Source organism: Pipistrellus hanaki, assembly GCF_964339955.1.
Source record: "Pipistrellus hanaki genome assembly, chromosome: 20".
Classification (NCBI taxonomy): domain Eukaryota; kingdom Metazoa; phylum Chordata; class Mammalia; order Chiroptera; family Vespertilionidae; genus Pipistrellus; species Pipistrellus hanaki.
In genome coordinates, this window is record NC_140522.1 from 1,922,139 (window position 1) to 1,944,132 (window position 21,994).

The 21,994-nt window shown below is 45.9% G+C and overlaps 1 protein-coding gene across 2 annotated transcripts in view; it reads left to right on the plus strand.

Annotated features, from left to right (window-relative positions):
* RGS7 (regulator of G protein signaling 7) overlaps positions 1–21,994 on the plus strand; it is a 71,029-nt gene that overhangs the window by 28,161 nt on the left and 20,874 nt on the right. For both annotated transcript variants that reach the window (XM_084868740.1, XM_084868741.1), the window contains exons 3-5: positions 9,256–9,352; positions 18,714–18,764; positions 19,638–19,744. In XM_084868740.1, the coding sequence (XP_084724866.1) occupies positions 9,256–9,352; positions 18,714–18,764; positions 19,638–19,744 (255 nt within the window). The remainder of the gene's footprint in view (positions 1–9,255; positions 9,353–18,713; positions 18,765–19,637; positions 19,745–21,994) is intronic.

Sequence of the window (21,994 nt, forward strand, 5' to 3'; positions counted from 1 at the left end):
CAGACCCGCCGGTTTCTGGGTGGAGCCCAGAACTGTGTGTTTCATAAGCTCCCGGTCTCTGGTGCACATTCGGGTCTGAGAACACGGCTCCGTGGGGGGCTGATTGTCTCTGCTCCATCTCTTCGCCGGTGATTGGGCTGCGCAGTTCCCAGCGGGGGCAGCTTCATTCCGGCTGATTGGGCCTAAAGGGATTTCTTCCGTGCAGCTGCTAGGAACCCTGCTTTTTGTGTTAGTTTTATTTTTTATTTTTATTTTATTTAAAGAAGCAAAGGTGAAATATGGACCCCTCTCCCCCACTTTAAAAAAAATATATTTTTTTAATTGATTTTTTACAGAGAGGAAGGGAGAGGGAGAGTTTGAAACATTGATGAGAGAGAAACATCCATCAGCTGCCTCCTGCACACCTCCCACTAGGGATGTGCTCATAACCAAGGTGCATGCCCTTGACCGGAATCGAACCTGGGACCCTTCAGTCTGCAGGCCCATGCTCTATCCACTGAGCCACACCGGTTTTGACAATGTGGGTGTTCTTGAAGAGTAGGGATAGAGGGTCAAAACACTTACGTTTTGCAAAAAGATTTTTTGAGAACTTAGCACTCCCCACAGTGCTAATTGGCTTTGACACAGTAGCTGCTCGTCTGTTAATATGTCTGGGCGGGAACATAAATATAATAATTATTGATTGGCATACCTATTGTTGCATGGGCCTTCTTTCTGGGTCCCATGAAAGCAGAGCCACACACAGGAGGAAAACGTGAACTGTAACCAAGGCTGAAAAATCATAAAAAGCAATACCACCCCTTTCTATAAAATTCCCTACGCACTCCTCCAAGAACTGCTTTGGATTGAAATGTATGCATTTATGTGCCTGTCCCTCTGAGAGCATAAGATCCTAAGGTCAAAATTATCTTGTAATTTATCTTCTCTGCTCTACCTGTTCTAATACGGAGTCATGTCCTCTAGAAGGCATTCAGAAAAGGAAGGAAAGGAGAGATGAAGGAAGGAAGGAAAGAGGGAAGGAAGGAAGGAAGGAAGGAAGGAAGGAAGGAAGGAAGGAAGGAAGGAAGGAAGGAAGGAAAGAAGGAAGGAAAGAAGGAAGGAAGGAAAGGAAAGGAAGGAAGGAGGGAAGGAAGGGAGGAGGGAAGGAAAGGAGGGAGGAAGGGAAAAAAAGGGAGGGAGAGAGGAAGGAAGGAAGGAAGAGATGGATGGAGGGAGGAAAGGAAAGAAGGGAGGAAGGAAGGATGGATGGATAAAGGGATGGAAGGGAGGGAGGGAGGAAGGATGAAGGGATGGAAGGAAGAGGGAGGGAAGAAAGGAAGGAAAGAAGGAAGGGAGAGAGGGAAGGAGGGAGGGAAGGAAGGAATAATAGAAGAGCAATATTGCACTTAATCATATCTTAGGATCCTGCAGTGTTTGTTTCTGTAGTTGGACAATGCTGTCACCCCGACAAAAATCAGCTAAATAAAGAATGTGCAATGCGGAGAGAAGAAATAATTATAGTTCACACGTATGTGTCGTTCCTCCATTCCAGGCGCGTTCCCAAGCTCCACAGTGGGTGTGCGGGGGGCGGGGGTAGGAAGGTGTAAACCCATTTAATCCTCAAATAGCGCTGGGAGGCGGATACTATTATTGATGGTTTCCAGGTTCCAGATGCTGAGGTGGAGGCACTCCGTGTTGGCTAGCTCTCACGAGCTCAGAAGCTGGGCTAGCAGAGCTGGGATGTTTACCCATGAAGCCTTGTCTAGAGCCTCTTTCCACTGATGGAGGCCATCTTTTTTTATGTCCTCAAGGGTTCATGGGCATTCATGAGAGTAGCCCTACTGGGTGCCAAGACGCCTCTGTGATGGCACAAAAGTAAGGGTTATTTTTTATTTATTCATTCAACAATCACTTATCAGGCATCTCATGTATGCTAGACCCTAGGCATTTGGGTGGCAGAGAGCAGTCTGCCTGCTCAATAAGACACATAAGTACCAACTAAAGATCATAGATTCGTTCCATTTTTTAAAATGATTTATTTTTTTTATTCACTTCAGAGAGGAAGAGAGAGGGAGACAGAGATAGAAACATCAGCGATGAGCCCCACAGTGGGGATGGAGCCTGCAACCTGGGCATTGTCCTGACCGGGAATTGAACCATGACCTCCTGGTTCATAGGTTGACGTTCAACCATTGAGCCATGCTGTCCTGGGCTATTCCGTTCATTAAAAAAAAAAAAAAAATCTTTATTCAAGTTGAGTGAATAACAAGATGAATGAAGTGCCAAGTGGTTGGGTTACTTTCGTGTGAACCTACTAAACAGCTTCCTTGAAGGTGGCAGCTATATTTGCGTACCACAGAATTTGCCAAACACCATGCCATGAGTGATGGTTAAAAAGTAACGAAAACTCCTGGAACAGAACCCTATAATTACCCCTGGAAAAATAATTAGCAGTTCAACGCAGGGGAACTAGCACCGAATCCTGCTTTGCTACACCTCAACATTGCAGGTTGATCACGACGAGAAATGCATAGTAGCATAGTCTTCTAGAAGCTTCCAAAAAAAGTTTTTCACCCCAGATTTCTATGCCGGAAAGTCCAACCATAGTTTGTCACACGTCATGGATGGCTGCGCCAAATGACAGGGTTTATTTTCGGACAGATTTTCAAATGATAGGGTTGTTATTATTTTAAATAAAAATATGGTGGGTTAATTTGCATACTCCTGATTGGATGGTGGGCGTCGCAGAGGTATGCTCAGTTTGCATATTTCTCTTGTATTAGTGAAGACCAGAGGGTCTCTAGCGGCCGCCGGCTACCTGCTGGGGCCTTCCTTCATTCCGTGCCGCCCCCCTGGTGGTCAGCACACGTCATAGCGAGCGACTGAACTCCAGGTTGGTTGAACTCCCGCGGGGACACTTTGCACATTAGGCTTTTATATATATAGATAATGGAATAGGATGCAAAATGCCTGACTTCATTACCCATAGTATGGATGAGTGTTGTTTTATCAAACCTTTGCTTCCATTACACCTTCCTAATGTAGGCATATGCTTATATTTGTCCTGGGTCCCTAATGAAAAATGTTTATCTTGCTGTTGCTGTGAGAAGCAGGAGAGAATCTTCTATCGCTCTCCCAAGCCGTAAAAGGTTGTCTTATCCCATCCTCTGCCTGGATCGGACCTCACGTTCTCTTGATTCTTCCCGGCACTGGCTACCATTGCCAGGACACTCCCCGAGTTCTTACCCACAGTCCTTTTCACCTCTGTGGGCCTCTCAGTAATGACCTTTGATGAACCTGATCTGACCTATATCGCAGCTTCTCCTCTCCCCTGTCCTGTTTCCACTCGAGCCTGCACAGAACGCCCTCGAACGTGACCTCATAGATCACCACCCCGCAGACTACCTGTTCTGGTCCAGCTCCTCCAGAGCATCCCCACGGCTGTACTTCCACTGGCAACCCTCCCCTCAGCTCCTCCGATTTGTAATCGATGTTCAAAGCACAACCCGAAGGATCCCTTCCCGGGAAGCCATTCCTCACCCTCTTTCCTGTCACAAACCACAGACCGCAGCAGGCATTTGACATTTTGACATGCGGAGTCACAATAAATATCAACTACACTGATGAGAATCTCTTAACATTTGTTTCAACAGCTGCCATACAGATCGGAAGGCGTGGGCCCCCGTACAGCTGCAAAAAAATTCCAGAAATCCTAGTAGCAATTCCCAGCAAATGCATGAGGGCGGCCAGAATGCGGCATGAGAGCTTTTAAAGTCCTGGTTGAGCGCCGACCTAGGAACCAGGAGGTCACGGTTCCATTCCTGGTCAAGGGCACATGCCTGGGTTGCGGGCTTGATCCCCAGTGTGGGGTGTGCAGGAGGCAGCCGATCCATGATTCTCTCTCATCCTGGATGTTTCTCTCTCTTTTTCTCTCCCTCTCTGGAATCAATAAAAATATACTTAAAAAAATAAAACATAAAGTCGTGGTTGAAATGCAGAGGACTGTTCTCATGGCGTGCCATCAAATGGAAAATTTTCGGCGTGGCCTAGTTCTTTTCCCCTGAGAGAACATTGCATTCCGGGGACATTTACATTTTATTCGCAGGGAAAAGGGATGTTGCTTTGTCTTAGCAAGATGTTTCTTTGAAATATCGTTCTCTGAACGTGTCTGAACAGGGGGTTTGCTTCTTAACGCCTGTGTCCACTTGAGTCTGTGGACACGATTTTCCGGCCCTTAGTCCTGTCACCTGTTAAAGGGAGCTGCTGTGAACTCCAGTTTCCGTGTCACAAGGTGGTTCAGAGCAAACGAAAAGATGCTTCTAAAAGCAGAATGCAAATTTCACTTAGCAGTCTGTGAACCATTCTTTCTTTTTGTAAAATATATTTTATCGATTTTTTACAGAGAGGAAGAGAGAGGGATAGAGAGCTAGAAACATCGATGAGAGAGAAATATGGATCAGCTGCCTCCTGTGCACCTCCTACTGGGGATGTGCCTGCAACCGAGGTCCATGCCCTTGCCAGGAAGGATCAGCAGAAAGGTGGCGATTTCGCACATCCCTTCCATCTGTAGAGGGCGAGTCGGAACTAAGCCACGTTGAATTTCCCTTTCTTTGCCGCCTGCTGTTCCGTGGGGTGGAAAGATCAAGAGAGCTGTTCAGAGGCAAAGGCACGGGGCTTTTGAAACGTACTCTCTCCTCTCGCCTTTCTGAAACGTACTCATCGATTTTGTGGGGGGAAATTCTAGGAAATCGAAATTTAAAAGTCAATCTTTGAGGAAACCAGAGAATGTCGCGCCGAGAAAAAGGTCAGGTCCCATGGCAGCAGGAACCAATTTAGAACTTGGGGAACCAGCCCTAAATGGTGTGGCTCAGTGGGTAGAGCGTCGGGCCCGCGGACTGAAAGGTCCCAGGTTCGATTCCGGTCAAGGGCACATACCTTGCTTGCGGGCACATCCCCAGCAGGGGGTTTGCAGGAGGCAGCTGATTGATGATTCTCTCTCGTCGCTGTTTCTAACTCTTTATCCCTCTCCCTTCCTCTCTGTAAAAATAAAAAATATTTTTTTAAAATAGAACTTGGAAAGCATGAAACGCTATGCAGATAGCATTTGTGTTGGTTTTTAGTGTGTGCATCCGAGACAGATAAGCCCTCACCATTGGCATGGTTATGCTCCTAAAGTGCCTCAGCCTTACCTTCACGTCATAATCCTCTCTCTAAACATTTTCAATGAGGGGCGGACATGGGATTAATTTGTAGGCTAAGCAGGCTGGCTGAACAGCGGATAAACGCTAATGGAGGTGGTGACCGAAGGTCAGACTTTGGCCCACTCCTATGAAACAAAACTAAAATCACTTCTCATAATCCTTTAAAAAAAATTAAATTCTTTATTGTTTAAAGTATTACATAAAGTCTCCTTCCCCCATCCCATGGACCTCTCCCCAACCACCCCCACCCCCCATCCCGTGCTCTTTCCCCTCCCTCCCTCTCCCATCTGCATACACACAAGTCCTTTGGTTGATCTCTTACCCCTCACTCCCCTCTCCTCCTCCCCCTGCCTTCCCTCATTGCTTGGGCAGTCTGTTCAATGCCTCTAAGATTCTGGTTCTATTTTTATTCATCAGTTTATGTTGTTCATTATTATTTTTAATAATAATTATTATTATTTTTAAACATATATATTTTATTGATTTTTTAGAGAGAAAGGGAGAGGAATAGAGAGTTAGAAACATCGATGAGAGAGAAATATCAATCAGCTGCCTCCTGCACACCCCCCACTAGGGATGTGCCTGCAACCAAGGTACTTGTCCTTGACCGGAATCGAACCTGGGACCTTTCAATCCACTGAGCCAAACCAGTCTCGGCTGCTGTTGTTCATTATTCTTAAGAACATTAGGGACCTAGCGGTGGGTTTTTCTTTCATCAGTGCGTGGGAGTTCCCTGTCTGGGGTTCCCTCTTCATCATTAGCTACCCCCCTCAGAGGCGCAGCCGTGTAGCAGGCTCTCTCTTTGATTTGGCTGAGTGTGCGGGTGGAGGCTCTTGAACCTGAGCTGTGTTTGAAAGACATCACAAGCGCTGACGTGACATCTAAGCGATGGGAACGGAAAGGCTAATGATGAATTCCTGGGGAGAGGCGCAGTGGGTGGGAGCCCAGCAGCATCTTTCATCTTAAGAGCTTAGACATGACCATGAACTCGAGAGCTTACAAGTGACCGTGAACTTGAGAGCTTACACGTGACCATGAACTTGAGTGTCAGGCACGTCCACCAGCAGGAAGTCAGCCTCGTAAGCAGCCACTGATTTACCCTCAGGGTCTGAAGGAAGCAATTCCTCTGAGAAGCAAGCGGGGGAATCTCTGCGTTAAGTGAAGAAAACCATCAGAATGTTCTAGCTTATGGCACGTCCCGCTCTCCTGTTCCACAGTTTTTGACTCAGCCTATTTTTTCACCAAATGTTCGGTTTTTTAAAAAAAATATATTTTTTATTGATTTTTTTTTTCCAGAGAGGAAGAGAGAGGGATAGAGAGCTAGAAACATCGATGAGAGAGAATTATCCATCAGCTGCCTCCTGCACAACCCCCACTGGGGATGTGCCCGCTACCAAGGTGCATGCCCTTGACCGGAATCGAACCTGGGACCCTTCAGTCCGCAGGCCGATGCACTACCCACTGAGCCAAATCGGTTAGGTTAGATTTTTTTTTTAAAGTATTTCCCACATCTGAAGACAAAATCCTAATTTAATTTGAATTTTTGCTTTGGATCGCTCAGAAAAACAAAACATGTGCCATTCATTAAAATTTCATGTCTCTTCCTTTATTTCTGAGCCTCCCTGCAGGCCAGCACTTCCCATCGTAGCAATACACAAATGGGCAAGGGGAGGCCTCTCTCCTCAGGAAGTTCAAGTCCAAGGGAAGACAGTTTAAGAGGCACCATAACTGCCGAGTGAAGAGTCTCGTAATAGAGGCATAAAGCATTTAAAACAAATTGAGCTGTAGATATTCTCAAAATCACTTTGCAGGAGGCCATTGTTTTTGCTCTCCGCGGAAAAGAGCTCATTAGTTTGCACCGATACAGGATTGCTTTTGCAAAGAGGATTTCATCTCCATTCAATTCAATATTTGGATCCGCTAATGAACTTCAAGAGGCACATTCATCAAGCGGATCGGAGAGCAGAAACATGTTCATTTTGTCAAACATGGATGCAGTCTCATTTCCCCTTCTAAATGCTACTTTTCCCCCACCGTTTTCATAGTTCTTACTTAGATGCAAGAATCATTCTTCCCGACGTTTCTTCGAATCGAGCCCCCTATCTTCAGAGGCCAGCACTCGCTCGGTCCTCTACAAGAAATCTAAGCTTGTCCATCTTCGTCTGCTCTGTGGCTGGCAATTTATTACATCAGTAAATGCTTGGCATTCGACCACAGCTGTCTTTGCCAACTGAGTTATAACGGAAAGCATCTATGGCATTCTAGTGCCGTGATGAGGGAAGACACTGATGATGATGATGGTGGTGGCGATGATGATGATGATGATGATGATAGAATTCTGGCAAATATTTACTGAGCATTGTTCCATTAATGATCACCTGTAACAAGATGCACACTATTATTATTATTATCTCTATACTGGAGGCCCGGTGCATGACATTCGTGCACTGAGGGGGGTGGTCCCTCAGCCCAGCATCTGGCTGAGCGACGCTCCCCTTGTAGGAGTGCACTGACCTCCAGGGGGCAGCTCCTGTGTTGAGCTTCCACCCCCTGATGGTCAGTGAGTGTCATAGCAGCCGGTCACTCTGCTGTTTGGTCGATTTGCATATTAGGGTTTTATTCTATAGGATTACAGGTGGGACAAGAACGGAATCTTAGAGAAATAGAGTAACTGGTCCATTTCACTCTGCTGTTTGCACTGATGTTACAGTGCAAGGACAGTTCTAAACAGATAGATTAGGAAAAGGCCCTGTTCAATCTCATTTACTCGTCTCTCCGACTCTGGTCGGGAACCGGCCCTTTGAGTGATGAGCACTCTATAGTTCTGAACATGGGTGACTATTTCCGGACCTCACTAATAGTGCCGCTCGAAGATAGAAGAAATCGTACAGATCACCTGCCTATTCTGTGAAGGGTAAAGAAAACGAGACTCAGAGGAAGTCACCAAGGCATGCCCTTAGTCTGCTGCTCACAGTCACGTGTTCTGTTTTCTTGGGCTAAAGTTCTCTCTCCCTCTGTCAGAAACAGGCTTATAAAATACAGGCTGATCCTTTACAACCTCAGTGGCATCTAGGTCTTAGATAGATAGATAGATAGATAATAAATAGATGATAGATAGATGATAGTTGATAGAATATATATAGGTGATAGATGATAGATAATATATAGATAGATGATAGATAGATAAATAGATGATAATTGATAGAATATATATAAATGATAGATGATATGTAGATAGATGATAGATATAGATAGATGATAGATAGCTAGATAGATTATATTAGATAGATAGATCTATTGCTCGTATCTAGGTAATGGGTAATATACATCTTCTTTTGAGATACTGGAGTCTTTGGGACTTAAATTGCCCCCCAAAATTTTATCATTTACTAGAGTTACTTCTTATAACCCCTCATCCCTGTTGCTGCCTACCTTGTTCTGTTAGTTGGTCTGCGTTTAACATTCTCCTCCTCTAACTGGCTCTTGCTCATAGTGAGAAAGCATGTAACCAAGTGAGTGATAGAAAAATGGTCTGAGTGAATGCGTAAGGGAATGTCAGTGAGTGCAGCGGATGTATTTTTATATGCGGCCCTTGTGGCAGGTCTGAGCTTTTGGGAACTGGATTTTCTCGTCTGTCTTTGCCAAAGAGGAAACCCAAACGATGGCTCTTAGGGCTTCTGTTTTCTTCCTCAGTGAGCTCAGTAGAGATGATACTATTGACGAAGGGTGCATGTTGCCATGTCTGTGATTACGGACAGCTACAGAAATAAGCACTTTTATCGCAACCTTTCCGAGCAGAGCACGCAAACATGAGGAGAGAGGCAGAATCCACAGCTCCTCTTGGTAGGTTAACGGAACCTCCAATGGCCGCTCTCCCCGCTGTTTTCTCCATCCTTAGTGACAAACTTAAAAATATTCATGTTTCCGAGACTAGCAAGCTAAGAGTGTCCCGTTATTCCCGGTTGAGCAAGACGGATGTACCAAATGGTCATGGAAACTGTTTTTTGTTGTTGTTGTTTTGTTTTGTTTTTGAATTCAGCTTCTGAAAGGTTCTAATCATGTTGTCGTTGTTTAGATGGAAGACGTCATAGCCCGCATGCAAGACGAGAAAAACGGGATTCCCATTCGAACGGTCAAAAGCTTCCTTTCCAAGATCCCCAGCGTCTTCTCTGGTAAGTGTGCATCCGTGCAGCTCTGGATAGCTCCGTGTTGTCCAGATCTTTTGCTTTGCAAAAACAATTCTAAGGTCTCCAGGCAGAAACGACGCTTAGACCATGTTGTTTGTATGCCATCCCAAAGAAGATTCTAGAATGCATGAGCAGCACATAGGGAGAAAGCGCCTTGACTATACTGGCTGTTCTTCAGGATCGTTTCTGAAACAAATTCAGGAACAAAATGAGAAACATTAACCAGATGGACAAGAGACATGAACATTTGCCAAAAAGAAAGAAAAACAGTCTTTTGGACGAAACCAGTGTGGCTCAGTGGATAGAGCGTCAGCCTGTGGACCAAAAGGTCCCAGGTTCGATCCCGGTCAAGGGCATGGACCTTGGTTGCGGACACATCCCCAGTGGGGGGTGTGCAAGAGGTAGCTGATGGATGATTCTCTCTCATCCATGTTTCTAACTCTTCCTCTCTGTAAAAATCAATAAAATATATTTTAAAAAAAGAAAAAGAAAAACAGTGTTTTGGGTTTTTCTGGTCATTTGTGTCACCTCTTGGCCAAAAGGACAGGGTAACTGGCATAGAGTCACCGCACAGTCAACCCAGCTGGGAACTGAGCAGCTGAGCCGTCCCCTGATCAACTAGATACTTGGTTTGTCTCTGCCATGATGGGTTCTTCACCTTCTTCACCCCTCTCCGTGGTCATCCTCTCCTTCCTGGTGAAGTAGCCACACGGATGATGAGACACAGCCGAGGACTCTCAGGCACCGGCCCTGGGCACTGATGTTTCTCACGCTAACTGCTGCTGAGCCATGAGGAGCTCTCGCTGCATCTGCCGAGACATGACTTACTTTCCAACGTGGCTGGATCCGAGGATCTGATCAAGAGGAAGAGCCAGCCTGTCCTCATTTTAGGGCCACCCGCACGCTAGCAGAAAGGGCAGCGTTCAGGGGTTTTATTTTTAGCGTTAGCTTTCCTTACAGCCGAGCGGCCTGGGCCCAGACACTGTTTTCCTTTTTTTTTTTCTCTCATTTTTAAATATATTTTATTGATACTTTACAGAGAGGAAGGGAGAGGAATAGAGAGTTAGAAACATCGATCAGCTGCCACCTGCACACCTCCTACTAGGATGTGCCTACAGCCCAGGTCCATGCCCTGGACCGGAATCGAACCTGGGACCCTTCAGTCCGCAGGCCGACGCTCTATCCACTGAGCCACACCAGTTAGGGCCAGACACTGGTTTCTCTTTCATGGGTGGTGGTCTGCTTCGTGCAGTGCTTGCTAAGCATCTAAATTTGCTATTGATTTATTTTTTTATTTTTATTTTTTTATTTCAGCTTAACAATAACCCACAACCTTCGGACCAACTTATTTTTTTTTTTATTTCAGAGAGGAAGGGAGAAGGACAGACAGATAGAAACATGAATGATGAGAGAGAATCACTGATGTCCTTCTCCCCCTCCCAGTATGTCCACTCCTTCTCCCCAAACCCTGTAATTACCCCATTACATGGTTTTCAAAGAGGGTAGTATAACTGATCACCACCGAACGTATATCCCCAATTAGCCATTCTCCCCCGCCCCTGTCCCTCCTCTGTCATTTATTCTCTGGTTCACATTTCTAGGAACTCTAGGGTCATTTGCATAACTGCTCAGCCGGTTTCCGTGGCAACATTTGAGTGCTCTGCATAAATGTACGGTTTTTGTCCTAGCTCCCCTTTGTCACATTTTGTCACCAAGAAATAATCTAGGTAGTTGTTCTTCGGTTTCTTCTTTGAGACATTTTCTTATGGGAATCGTGCACAAGATGGTTGGCTTTTTTCTGAGCCAATCCCATTTCCCTCCTGTGAAGACTACTCTACAGAGAAGGGAGTAGAGTTGATTTAAGATGCTCGGCCCAGCCCGGCTTGTGTGGCTCAGTGGTTGAGCATCAGCCTATGAACCATGAGGTCACAGTTAGATTCCTGGTCAGGGCACAGGCCTGGATTGCTGGCTTGATCCCCAGTAGGGGGTGTACAGGAGGCAGCTGATCAATGATTCTCATCATTGATGTTTCTCTCTCTCTCTCTCTCTCTCTCTCTCTCTCTCTCTCTCTCTCTGTTTCTTTTTCTCCCCCCTCCCTTTCTCTCTGCAATCAATAAAAAAAAATATATATTTTTTTAAATAAAAGATTAATGAGTTATAGGTACAACATTTTTGGTTCTTAAAGCTTTTTGATACCAGACCTATGTTCCTCTTAGCCTGAGCCTTCGAGAATCCGAAAGAAAAGTAAAAATAGAACTGAGGTTTTCTTTAAAAACATAAAGAACCACCCTTTGGAGGAGAGCAAGGAGGTTCCCTTTAATATCTGACTTTTCTCCCCTGCCGATGCACACCTCTTATTGAAGTCATTCCCGGCTGAAAGCATTTCCGATCAAATGCCAGAAAGCTAAAAATAAGCATTCTGCCCCGTTTCAGGCGGTGATGGGACAGTTCTCTGAACCTTTCTGATCAGGTGGGCTGTTAGCAAGAGGTGGGCTAATAGCTGTTGGGTGCACACGCAGTGGGAGATCATTAAATAACTAGAGGCACTGTGCACAAAATTTGTGCACAGGTAGGGTCTAGGCCTGGCTGGCGATCAGGGCCGATGTGCGGGGCACCCTGTAGGCAGGTTAGCTCACTGCTAGGGTCCGACAGATCAAGACTGAGCGAGATGGGCCGGACATGCTCTGGAGCCCTTCCTCGGTCCCTCCCTGGCCGGCCAGCCTCCGCGTTCCTCTCTCGCCCCAATCGTGCACCAGTAGGGTCCCTCGGCCTGGCCTGTGCCCTCTGGCAATCCAGGACCCCTTGGGGATGGCAGAGAGCCGGTTTTGGCCCAATCCTGCAGGCCAGGCCAAGGGACCCCACTGGTGCACGAATTCATGCACGGGGCCTCTCATCTATTAATATTAAGCTCAAGAAAAACGGGAGGTTAAAAGAAGGAAACAGGATGGGCGTCCCTCACCTCCTCCGTGAGCACTGCTCCATGCTCTCTGATTCATTTTCGATCAATAACATAGATGGTTATGAATGGACCCAGCCTGGCGCTGGTTGTGATTCTATTGCCCCTTGTTCCGTCTATTGCCCAATCCTCTCTGGGCTTTCTTACATCTGCATGTGGCCTCCACAGATTCTACCTGAATAAAAAACAAACAAAAAAAACAGAACTCATGTAGCCACGCCAGGCATGATGTTACACATGCATGCTAATTAGTAAACGACCTGTGTTCTGTTATGTAACCGGCATACTTTTACCGCAGGAAGTAGAGTGTTCCTTGGTGTTTTTAAAAACTATGTATTGTGCCGAAACCGGTTTGGCTCAGTGGATAGAGCATCGGTCTGCGGACTGAAAGGTCCCAGGTTCGATTCCGGTCAAGGGCATGTACCTTGGTTGCGGGCACATCCCCAGTAGGGGTGTGCAAGAGGCAGCTGATTGGTGACACTCTCTCTCATCGATGTTTTTAACTTTCTATCCCTCTCCCTTCCTCTCTGTAAAAATCAATAACATATATTTTAAAAAACGTATGTATTGTGTGTTGTTGTTGTTGATGTTGTGTATTGAGGGGAGCTAGGCCACTATCCTCCAACTCTGTCCCCCAAAGGACCTTGGGAGCTGTAATTTACCAGCAGGGGGCAATGGCTTTCTGTCACAGCCTGTTCCTTCGCCGTCTCCGAGCCATTTGCTTTCTTCAGTGACTGGGACCTGAAGAGAGATTTTTTTTTTTTTTTACTGCCCATCCCTGCCCATCGTGAGCCTGGGTCATTCCTCTGGCAACAGTCACATGACTTCAGTGAAGATCAGAAGATGCTTTTGAAACGCACACAATGGGTTGACATGGTCAAGTCCCTTTTTGGGGAAATGTAAGCTTGGGAATCCTGATTGTTTTTCTCAAGCTGGGCCGGCCAGGCCAAGAGAAGAATAGGTTGGAGGCGCTGAGATTGTAATCCGAGGGTGACATGGCCTGGTGTTCGCCTCGACATCTCTGTCTCATTTGTGGTCCTCGGTCTTCTTGCTCCGTGAAAAAGTGTGATGGTGCGTGTATCCTTATCAGCCAACGTCAGGTGTAGGGGCCAAGCTTTAGGAGTCTCTAGGTTAATGGTTCCCAGGACAAATTTGATAAGGTGATTCTTTAAAAAAATATATATATATATGTATATATATATTTCTTTATTGATTTCAGAGAGGAAGGAAGAAGGAGAGAGATAGAAACATCAATGATGAGAGAGAATCATTGATCCACTGCCTCCTGCACACCCCCTACTGGGGATTGAGCCCACATCCCAGGCATATGCCCTGATTAGGAATCGAACCTGGGACCCTTCAGTCTGCAGGCTGATGCTCTATCCACTGAGCCAAGCCAGCTATGGCTAAGATGATTCTTCATGAGAGAATTCTTTGGTCAAATAGTTGTGGGATATCTATACTAATGAAAGGGTAATATGCTAATTTGACCAGGTCGACCAGTCCTCTTTTCTTACAAAAGCCAAGGCAGAGGCCTGCAGGGGAGAGCGGTTAGGGGCTATAAGGCCAGCAGGGGAAGGTGGTTAGGGGCGATCAGGTCATCAGGGGAGGGTGGTTAGGGGCCTAACAGGCAGGCAGGCAAGTGAGCGGTTAGGAGTCAGCGGTTCCAGATTGTGTGAGGGGTCCCAGATTGGAGAGGGTGCAGGCCAGGCTGAGAGACACCACACACACACACCCTGTGCACGAATTTCATGCACTGGGCCTCTAGAAATGTATAATGTGTCTTCATTTTTGGAATTCACCCAAAAATTGCATTAGTATTTTTAAGGTTCTGAGAAGTTCTGTAGAAAGAATATATATATATATATATATATATATATATATATATATATATATATATATAGTAAGAAAATATGTATATGTAGTAAGAAGAAGAAAAAAAAAATATATATATATATAGAGAGAGAGAGCATTGATTTGCTAGTCCACTCATTTATGCATTCCTTGATTGATTTCCTGTACGTGCCTGCAACACTCCATCTAACTGAGCTTCCTGGCCAGAGTAAGATTATCCTTTTCCTGTCTTTTAAGAATATTTCTTAGCCCAGCACTTCCGAGCATATCTAACAATAAAATCCCCATCCCCCCCCTTTTTTTTTTTTAATTTTAATTTTTTTTGCAGGCAACCTCAATTGCAGCAGCTTAGAATGCGCCTTGGAGATGTGTGCTCTAGATTAAGAATTCCCAGCGGTTTGGATGTTATGAACAAGTAAAATTAAATAATAGATTGGGGCCTGTCGTCCAGCTGCTAACCCTATCTTGCCAACTAAAGACATTAAAAAAAGAAAACAAACCCTGTAATCTGATATTACTGTAATTTATTAAAAGGAAGGACATTTTATTACCGAAAATAATTTAGGAGACACAATACAAAATAAAAACTTTAAAAAAAAGTAGATATATTTAGCTTCCTAAAAAAAAGTCAGTCAGTATATAATTTTTCTCTTTCTTGCTCCATGTTGAACTGATGAAAATTTCACCAGGAACATGTAACACGAGCCATTGTTGTTGTTTTTGTTTTTTTTTAAAAAAAAATACATTTTATTGCCCAAACTGGTGTGGCTCAGTGGATAAAGCGTCAGCCTACGGACTGAAAGGTCCAGGGTTCGATTCCGGTCAAGGGCATGTACCTTGGTTGCAGGCACATCCCCAGTAGCAAGTGTGCAAGAGGCGGCTGATCGATGTTTCTCTCTCATCGATGTTTCTAACTCTCTGTCCCTCTCCCTTCCTCTCCGTAAAAAATCAATAAAATCTATTTTAAAAAAAATACATTTTATTGATTTTTTTTTTTTTTTTTTTACAGAGAGGAAGGGAGAGGGACAGAGAGCTAGAAACATGGATGAAAGAGAAACATTGATCAGCTGCCTCCTACACCCCCTCCCCCCCCCCCCCACTGGAGATGTGCCTGCAACCAAGGTCCATGCCCTTGACTGGAATCGAACCCAGGACCTTTCAGTCCGCAGGCCGATGCTCTATCCACTGAGCAACACAGGCCAGGGTGAGCCAAGTGGTTTTAAACCCACCCCAGGCCAGCAGCAGACCCCGCCATTACACCTATCGCTTTCTCCTCGGGTCACAGCCACCCCCTCTCCAAAGGTGAGACACCCCCTCCCCCTCCCCCCCCCCCAACGGGACAGGGAAGGAGGGGAGGCCCAGGCAGAGTTATTTCAGCAGCAGCTGTTTCTGGAAGCCACTCTGTCCCCTCAGGGAGGGTGGGGACCCTCTGTCAGCACGAGCACATGATCCCCTCCTGGGGGAATTATTCAATGGAGCGGTAAATAGATGGGCGCGCCAGGAAACCTGGTGGTGAGTCAGACCCCGGGGTGCGCGGTAATTGAATAATCACAGGGCTGGTTCTCCTGCAGACGCGGCAGCATTCGCCTGCAAGGCTTCAGGACGAACTTTCTCGTTTGGGGCACACACACACACACACACACCGTGGCCCCCCGGCCAGCCTGCTCTGGGGTCACCGCAGCCTCAGGCAGGTTGTGCGAACTTATGGCTAAGGTGTTTGGCTACCAAAATGGCCTTAAGCACCATCCAAACCCCATTATAGCTCCCCCCCCCCTTTTTTTTTTTTTTTTTTTTTTAGAAAAAGGAATAAGCTAGCTTAGGGGTTTCTAGGTAAAAGGAATGAAAATAATGAGGTGGGTTTTTGAAACTTGTTTTGTTTTTTTAAAAATATATTTTATTGATTTTTCACAGAGAGAAAGGCAGAGGGATAGAGAGCTAGAAACATCGATGAGAGAGAAACATCGACCAGCTGCCTCCTGTGCACCTCCTACTGGGGATGTGCCCGCAACCAAGGTCCATGCCCTTGACCGGCATCGAACCTGGGACCCTTCCTTCTGCAGGCCGACGATCTATCCACTACCTTGGTTGTGAGCACATCTCCAGTAGGAGGTGTGCAGGAGGCAGCTGATTGATGTTTCTCTTGTCTCCTCTCTCTTTCTCTCTGAAATCCATTAAAAAAAAATGTCAAAGAAGCATATTAAAAAAAAAAAAAGATCAAAACTTTCTGTGCTATGGAAGGCCATGTCAAGAGAAGGAGAAGACAAGCCACAAACAGGGAGAACACATTTGCCAAGGACACGTCGGATCAAGGACCGTGACCCAAAATAGACAAACTCTTAAAACTCAACAAGAAGAAAACAGACAACCTGATGAAAAAGGAGCCAAGGACCGCACCCCACACAGCGCCAAGGGAGACGGACAGATGGCCAAGAGGCATCCGAGGAGATGCTCCCCATCACCTCCAGACGCCGACCCAATGCCAGTGAGGGTGCGACGCTGGCAGGGGTGCCACATGGCCCAGCCGCCGTGGAAAGCGGTTTGGTGGCTTCTCGCACAACTCCACCGCCTCTGGCCCTGTCACCCAGGCGTCATGCTCCTGCCGTCTGCCCAGAGCAGCTCAAAGCCGTCCGCGTGGAATCTGTGCGTGAACGCGGATCGCAGCCTGATTCGGAATTGCCAAACTGGGAAGCCGCCGAGATGTCCTCCGGCTGAGTCAGCCTGGGCTGAGTCACCGGCAGCGGGGTGGCTTATAGACAGCTGGGGAAGATGTGTCACGGCTCTGGAGGCTGCGGGGCTGGAAGCCAGGTGCCCCCTGGGTGCTGGGAGGGACCCCCTGCCACGCTGCTGACTGCCTGTTGGTGCCCTGACATGGAACTGGGTGGCATGGGGAGTTCTCGAACCTCTACTTCCATTTTCCTTTTCGCCCTTAGCTTCATTTCCATAGATAGACTCATTTATCTCTATTAGATCTATAGATATAGAGATGTAGATGTGTATCTACAGATAGATGGATAGATAGATAGACATCAGAGAGGAAGAGAGGGAGAAAGATAGAAGCATCGGTGATGAGAGAGAATCATGGACCGGCTGCCTCCTGTACGCCCCCCGTTGAGGATGGAGCCCGCAACCCGGGCCTGTGCCCCGACAGGGAATTGAACCCTGACCTCCTGGTTCAAAGGTCAACGCTCTTCCATTGAGCCACACCAGCCGGGCTTCTTCCCCCTTAACTTTTACTGAGTTCTGGCTATGACCAGGACATGAATGCCTAAAACTAGGCCAGGAAGGAAAGGTTCCCATGTCTTGAATTATGTAATTCCCAATTAGGCTTCTTTGTACTTTTTTTTTTTTTTATGCTCAGCAAAAAAAAAATGAAAAAAAAAAAAAAACTTTTAAAACACTTTCTCTAGAGGCATTTTTTTAAACCCCCTTTCTCACTGTGACTAAAAAAGTGGTCTGTTCGGAACTGTTGGCTTTCGTCAAAAGCATGGATGTCTTTCGGCGGCTGCTCCCGGGGGCTCCCCGAATAGATGTGCCAATGAGGAAACGGAGCGGGGTGCCTGGAGAAGCGTAAGGTTGGGGGACCGAGAAGTCTGCCTGCATCCGGGTCACTTCAGGCATATCGGTTCCCCTTCTCTTAGGCTCTAAGGCCACGCACAGCACTCTGCAATCCCCTGGCTCTGAGTAAGGAAGGAAGTGGAGTTTTTTTTTCTTTTCTTTCCTTCCTTTCCTCAGAGCTTCCTTGAGGAGCTAAGTAAATCCATCTTCTCAAAATGCACTCAGCCCTGGGCGGGTTCAGTTCCGGTCAAGGGCACAGGCCCGGGTTGTGGGCTCCATCCCCAGTAGGACACGTGCAGGAGGCAGCTGATCAGTGATTCTCTCTCATCATGGATGTTTCTACCTCCCCTTCTCCTTTCCTTTCTGAAATTAATAAAATTATATCTAAAAGTAAAAATAAAAGTAGTAATAAAATAATCCAAATTCTTGCCGAAACCGCTGTGGCTCAGTGGATAGAGTGTCTGTCTGCAGACTGGAAGGTCCCGGGTTCGATTCCGGTCAAGGGCATGTGCCTTGGTTGCGGGCACATCCCCAGTAGGAGCTGTGCAAGAGGCGGCTGATGGATGATTCTCTCTCATCGATGTTTCTGGCTCTCTATCCCTCTCCCTTCCTCTCTGTAGAAAATCAATAAAATATATTAAATAATAATAATAATAATAATCCAAATTCTTTAGCCTAGGATTTAAGACCAGCTGGCTGCAGTATGGACACGTACCAGTTCCATGTTCCTGTGATTCGCCCAGTGTGCAGAGTGTGCAGTGGATGGCTTTTATCGACGGTTCTCCACCTTTGAACTCTGACACATGCCCCTGCAGCAGCTACATCTCTGACTGGTTCACAAATCAAAATATACCTCAAACCTACCATTTCCTGCAGCTCCTCCATGATCACTCCTGTGTACTAGTATGAGTGCCAGAAGTTAAGGATTCTTAATATAGAGAGACTGATGTTCACCTATATTTGTGTTTTTCTTTCTTCTAGGGTCAGACATTGTTCAGTGGTTGATAAAGAACCTGATGATAGAAGATCCAGGTAAATAAACCATGTTCCCATTCATTGAACTCTTCTCATGCTTTAAAAAAATACGTTTCTAACCCGACAAGCAAGCAAACCTGAAAGATTGATCATTACATTCACTAGGATGGTAGCCTTGATGTAAATGTGATGGTAGTCAACCTATAGTCATCTAAAATTTAGTTAGTCTATGTTTACCATTTTTTTAAAACATATTTGATACTCCATTTTATAAAACTTGGTTTGGGCGGGGTGGCGACGGTTAGCAGGGAGGGACTGTGTGCATGTTTACCAACCATTGAACATGGAATTTGCAGCACATGATCAGGAGGTCATGACATTCATCTTCGTAAGACTCATAAAAGTGAATCTCACTCATTTTAGTTTGCCGTCACTCCATTGTGGCATGAGGTCTGAGCACGTGGTTACCTTTCGTCATGCCCCCATAATCCTCTTTTTTCTTTTTAAATATATTTTATTGATTTTTTTACAGAGAGGAAGAGAGAAGGATAGAGAGCTAGAAACATCAATGAGAGAGAAACATCCATCAGCTGCCTCCTGCACACCCCCCACTAGGGATGTGCCCGCAACCAGGGTACATGCCCTTGACCGGAATCAAACCCGGGACCCTTCAGTTCGCAGGCCGACGCGCTACCCACTGAGCTAAACCGGTTTGGGCCCACATGATCCTCTTTAATGCTCTTATTTAAACCGAGGATCCATTCTCCGTGGCGGACACTGTGTCTAGGCTGCAGCAATAATCTGGTTTCCAGGGTCCGGGGGCAGTGCTGCCTCGCCTGGGACTCATTCCTACGTGTGTGAGGAATTCTTCATGACATCCCGTAATTTTAAAAAGGTCTTCGCGCGTTTCTGTGTGTTTCCGTGAAACAGTGGAGGCCCTCCATTTGGGGACGCTGATGGCTGCCCACGGCTACTTCTTCCCAATCTCAGATCATGTCCTCACCCTCAAGGATGACGGCACCTTTTACCGGTTTCAGGTAGGTTTAGTGAAAATTTTCTTTAGCAGTGAGACAGGCATCTTATTTTGACAGAATATTTGAAAATTGTAAGTCATTTGACTTAGGCTAGTTAGCAACAATCTGTTAAATTTAAGACATAAGACTATGAAACAAAGAGAGATGGCTTGTGCTTAGTGTAGATGGTTTGTGAAAGCTAACTTCTCCGATGACTAAAGTTATCTCTCTATAGAAAAGCCTAAGCAGCCGAACGACCGAATGACCGGTCGCTATGACGTGCACTGACCACCAGGGGGCAGATGCTCAATCCAAGAGCTGCCCCCTGGTGGTCAGTGTGCTCCCACAGCCAACATCCCCCTGCTGGTCAACCTCCCGTGGTCCCTCCCCCCTGCCAGCCAGCCCCAATCAGCCTCGATCACCGGCCAGGCTGACAGACCCCACCTGTGCACGAATTTGTGCACCAATCCTTTAGTATTACATATAAAATGGTAACAATTTTAATGGCCGCCTACATTAGAAATAGGATCTAAGTATTTGTAAATCTAATAATCACCGAATCTTAAAACCAAGATTTTATAAAACAGAAAAGACAGAAGGGCCAAGAAAAGCTGAATCTCTACTATAATATCTGCCAAGATATTGGTCAGTCCAGGTGTTCACTGCCATGTTGGGGGATTGGCTCCAGGAAGCAGAAGGCTTTATATGACCTTGAACTGAAACTCGGCTCCGTGAAAGGATTTTAAACACCACGAATTAACATGGGAAACTTGTCATCTCGTGTTTGCAGTTGTTCCACTGAACAAATTGAGATTCTAACCATCATCACTCATCTCAAGAAAAACGCTTCAGGGCATGAGTTTGAGGCAAACAGAACCCTTCATTTCACTGGCATGCAACAATATGTAAATCGGTCTCAATTTTCAGTACATTTTTTAATCATGTCCTTTTATATTAATGTAAACTTGCAGTTGTCCAATTTCCATCTCGTCGCTAATTGGAATTGACATCTGACATCATTTTCCCGGCCTCTTGTATGACTGTCACTGCATTAACAATGTGCCAGCGATGATTAAGAAATGGCTGGACAGTTTTGGATTGCTTTTGATCATAGCTAAAGAAGCCAGCACTCACACATTAAAAATGCTCTAACGTCTATGCAGACTCTAAAAGCGTATTTTTTAAATTCTAGCAAGCAACAAGGATTTTAAATTGCCTTTTACTATAAATAAAAAAAATTTTTTCTAGGAAAACTCTTACAGTATTAGTGAAGAATGCTGCTTTGATGACATTTCCACATAATAGTAGAGAATACAGTAGTTTCGTTCTTTTATTTTTTACATCCAGGAAATTCTTACTCAATGATAAAAGAAGAAAGAAAAATGGTAAGAATGCAGCAAGAAGACCTTGTGGTTTGAAAGAAATGAAAGGATATATCTGAACAACCTAGCTAGAATAGGTACTTTAAAAGTTGAATAGCTATTGTGTGCGTACACACATACACACACACACACACACACCTCCCAAAACAAAGAGACAATCCGAAGGGAATAATGAAAGCAAAATTTTCATTACTTCCTACCTGGGGATGCCTCTTCTAGAAGGTAGAATTATCAGATAGGCAATCAGAGATGACACACATGTGCTCGTTACACATGGGTAGTTAATATAATCCTACATCAGAAAAATCTAATAATGTGCTTAAGTGTTCAATCATTCGACCAGTTGCTATGACATGCACTGACCACCAGGGGGCAGATGCTCCAACCAGTAGGTTAGCTTGCTGCTGGGGTCCGGCCGATGGGGACTGGGCGAGATGGGCCAGACATGCCCTGGAGCCCTCCCACGGTCCCTCCCCGGCTCCATTCGTGCACCGGTGGGATTCCTTAGCCTGGCCTATGTCCTCTTGCTATCCGAGACCCCTCAGGGGATGTCAGAGAGCCGGTTTTGGCCCCATCCCCACAGGCCAGGCCAAGGGACCCCACTGGTGCGCGAATATGTGTACCAGGCCTCTGGTTGACTAATAAATAAGACCATAAGGCCCATGTCTGCAGTCACTGTTCCGTTGGGTCACCATCCTCCGAGAGGACAATTAGATAAACAGGTGGCCATTGATTTTCCTCGTGATCCGGAGCCAGGCACCTCCAGTTGGCAGAGCTGGAAAAAGCCCTTTTAGAAAATATAAGATGTGGACCTTGACAATAGGGTCCTTCGGATCAGACATCGTCTTGGTAGGTTTGTCAGTTTGTTTCTAGAACTTCACAGAATCAGACT